The sequence below is a fragment of the Protobothrops mucrosquamatus genome, unplaced genomic scaffold, assembly GCF_001527695.2.
Source record: "Protobothrops mucrosquamatus isolate PMUCROS unplaced genomic scaffold, P.Mucros_1.0 scaffold_2, whole genome shotgun sequence".
In the NCBI taxonomy this organism is placed as follows: domain Eukaryota; kingdom Metazoa; phylum Chordata; class Lepidosauria; order Squamata; family Viperidae; genus Protobothrops; species Protobothrops mucrosquamatus.
Genome location: NW_015386078.1, coordinates 3,842 through 6,941, shown reverse-complemented (window position 1 = coordinate 6,941; position 3,100 = coordinate 3,842). Strand labels below are relative to the sequence as shown.

Below are 3,100 nucleotides of genomic sequence, written 5' to 3'. Positions count from 1 at the left end.
TTTGGGAGTATTGATTTCCATAACAGTCTTTGCATAGCCTTTTCTTGACTGTAAAACAAAATAACATTCAATTAATATATTGGTTGATGCAGCAAAGATCAGAAGAGTCTTAAATGGTCTATGTTTATCCTAAGGAGGTGGTTGTGTAGCCAATAAGACTACAGTTGAATTTGAAGGAGTTTAGAATGTCAGAAGTCTCAAAAGTCTACATAATAAACGGTTGGGAAATTTTTTGACTTGAGATATTTCTCCTGCAATTAAACTGAAATGTCAGTTTGCATCTTGGCTGGATTTCCAAAAAGTAGCAACTTAACTAGGTACTTCGGAGAACAATCCAGGTGAGTGTAATTATCTATATTTATCACCACTGGTTCACTTGTCAGTGTAGTAATGAAGGTTAGATAAAGTGTCAAAAATCATCATGTAAAAGGAATAGTGGGCTGAAGACATATCATTTCTAGTCCAAGTCTGAACTAGCTTTTAAGGAACAGGGAAGAAAGGACTTTGCTTCATATCTAGCTATTTCTGCCAACAAGACAAAAGGAAGGAGGTGGTGTTGAATAAAAAAAATGTCAAGGGTGGTTGGAGCACAAGAGAAGGAAAAGGACCATGGCTCATTTAAATGCACAGAAATAGAGAATGGCAGAATAATGAGTTGGAAAAATCTTGGAGCACTTTTAGTCCAACTCCTATGCAGGATAGACAAATGGCTCTCATAGTTGACTAACCTTTGGTTGAAAACCTCCTCTGATGGAGCACCCACGACCCCAGCAGCCAGGAGGTCCCACTGCTTAATACCTCTCACAGTCAGAAAAATCCTCCTTATTTTGTGATTGGATCTCTCTCTATAAAAGCTCCAAAAGCTCATTTGTTCTCCTACTCTTGCGGACTGAGGAGAATATCTCTGTGACAGACCCTCAAATATTTGAATACTGCTAAGGCTCCCTTGCCTTCTCTTCTTTAGACTAACTTTATGTCTTGGGGTTCGCGACACATGTTGTTAACCAAGCTCTTTCCTTTATTTGTTCCACAACACAACTCAACTCGCAACAGGCGCACAGGCCTTTTATAGTCTCCCAAACCCAACCAATCACAAACAGCTCTTTTCGTGCCTTGCGCCTGTGCACAAGACCAGTGCCAACCAGTCTGGTCCCGGGCAGGTTTTAGGTTGCCCGGGACCGTTTGCAACATTTCTGAGCCTGCTGAATCACCTCAGCAGGCCCAGGACACAACACTAACCATACTAGTTCTTCATCGGATTTAAGCTCCAAGTCCCTCAACATTTCTGTTGCTCTTCCTTGCAGCCTTTCTCAGTTTCTCAGCTTCTTGTGTTGCAAGGACTAGAACTGGGGACAGTATCCGGCTTAAGACTAGTGATTCAATGATTCCACGAATACATTGTCTCTTTCGGCAGCTACAGCACCCTGCTGGCTCTTGCTTAATCTGTGCTCTGCAGGATTCCCAGATCCTTCTCAGAAGTACTAGCACTCTGCCAGGTGCCACCTATTTTGCACCCGGGGGGTCTGCTTTTTCCTACCTTACATTTCTCACTACATATCCAAATTCAATATTTGGATGTTAAAGAAGCAATTCCAAGACAGAAATGAAATTATGTAATGTAGTGGGGATTGTAATGAGTAATGATTCAGTACTTGGGAAACGTGTAAGTCTCTAAGACATTCTTTAATATCATTCTATAACTATCAGATTCCAGTGCCAATTCAAACAGTAGCTGATCGGAAATGAAGATAGAATTTTTTAAAAATTAGACAGTTTGGCACTGCTTTCACTTCTATTTTCTGTTTTAGACACATGCTGTATTAAAGTGTGCAAAGGGATCTTTCATTTGCAATATTACTGTTATTCATTTTTTGCAGTACACGATAAAGTACAAATGTTTTCCATTTGCTATCTCCAATCTTTACTTTTTCTTCTAGCGACTTCCCTTGTCAATGCATTTACAGAAGCCTGCTGTCTGATTGTTTTTTGTCTTTTATTTGCCTTACATTATGGATTACATTCCCCCCTCCCCTTCTACAGGGTTATTCTTTAAACAGACTGACACTACGAAGAACAAGGTACAAAAGTGAAAAAATATGTTTAGAAAGAAACAGATATGGGCAAGAGAGGTATTAAGCTGAATTCATTTGAATACAAAGCTCAACTAAAGGTGGGGGGAATGTGTCCAAGGCTTATACTTACTGCACAGCCATCATGAAGCACTTTGATATACGGATTGTTGTCATAAGACATTTCTTCATCATTTGACCCTAAGAACCTCAGTGCTTTGTCATAGCTGTCAGAAGAGACGTCATGCCATGCTACTGACTGATGACAGTTGTAAGTGAAGTTTTGTCGAGCAGAGGCACTTAGTAGTTTAAGGAATGTCATTTGGACCATGCTAATAGAATTGCCTTCAGCATCCACATAAGAAAGCTAAGGAGGTTAAAAAAAAAAAAAAGGCAAACAGCTATATATAAACTTGCTCTTCAAAGTGCAAAACAAGATAATATGCAACAGCAAAACACATTAACCGGCCTCTTATAAATCAGCTGACATAAGCCTGTTTGTTGTCCCATTAAGAATGCAGTTAGGCAATGAATCAATAAAGATATTTCCTTTAAGCAAAGCTATATGATTATGCACCCAGTCTGCCTGTTTATTATCAGAAGCTGAAAACCATTGCAAACAATATGTGATAACCTTGTCCAAACAGCATTCTCCCAAGGACACAGTTTAAATTCTTAGTAAATTTAAATTCTGAGGTATCTGCTTTCCCACATGAGGGAGACCAGTCCCAGGCTTTCCTCTATCGAAAGTCTATACAGGTAGTCCTCAACTTATGACCGCAATTGAGCCCAAAATTTCTGTTGTTAAGTGAAACATTTGTTAAGTGAGTTTTGCCCCATTTTACGACCTTTCTTGCCATAGTTGTTAAGTGAATCACTGCAGTTGATTGAGGTGTAGTAACAGTGTAGTAACAGTTAAGTGAACAGTGTAGTAACAGTTAAGTGAACCTGACTTCTCCACTGATTTTGCTTGTCAAAAGGTTGCAAAAGGGGATCACATGACCTTGGGACCTTGGGACACAGCGACGGTC

At 39.7% G+C, this 3,100-nt stretch overlaps 1 protein-coding gene across 1 annotated transcript in view; it reads right to left on the bottom strand.

Moving 5' to 3' along the window:
• Window positions 1-3,100, bottom strand: part of LOC107283159 (collagen alpha-1(XI) chain) — a 10,708-nt gene that overhangs the window by 4,655 nt on the left and 2,953 nt on the right. Inside the window, exon 3 of the mRNA XM_015811406.1 lies at window positions 2,203-2,436. Within this exon, the coding sequence (XP_015666892.1) occupies window positions 2,203-2,436 (234 nt within the window). The remainder of the gene's footprint in view (window positions 1-2,202; window positions 2,437-3,100) is intronic.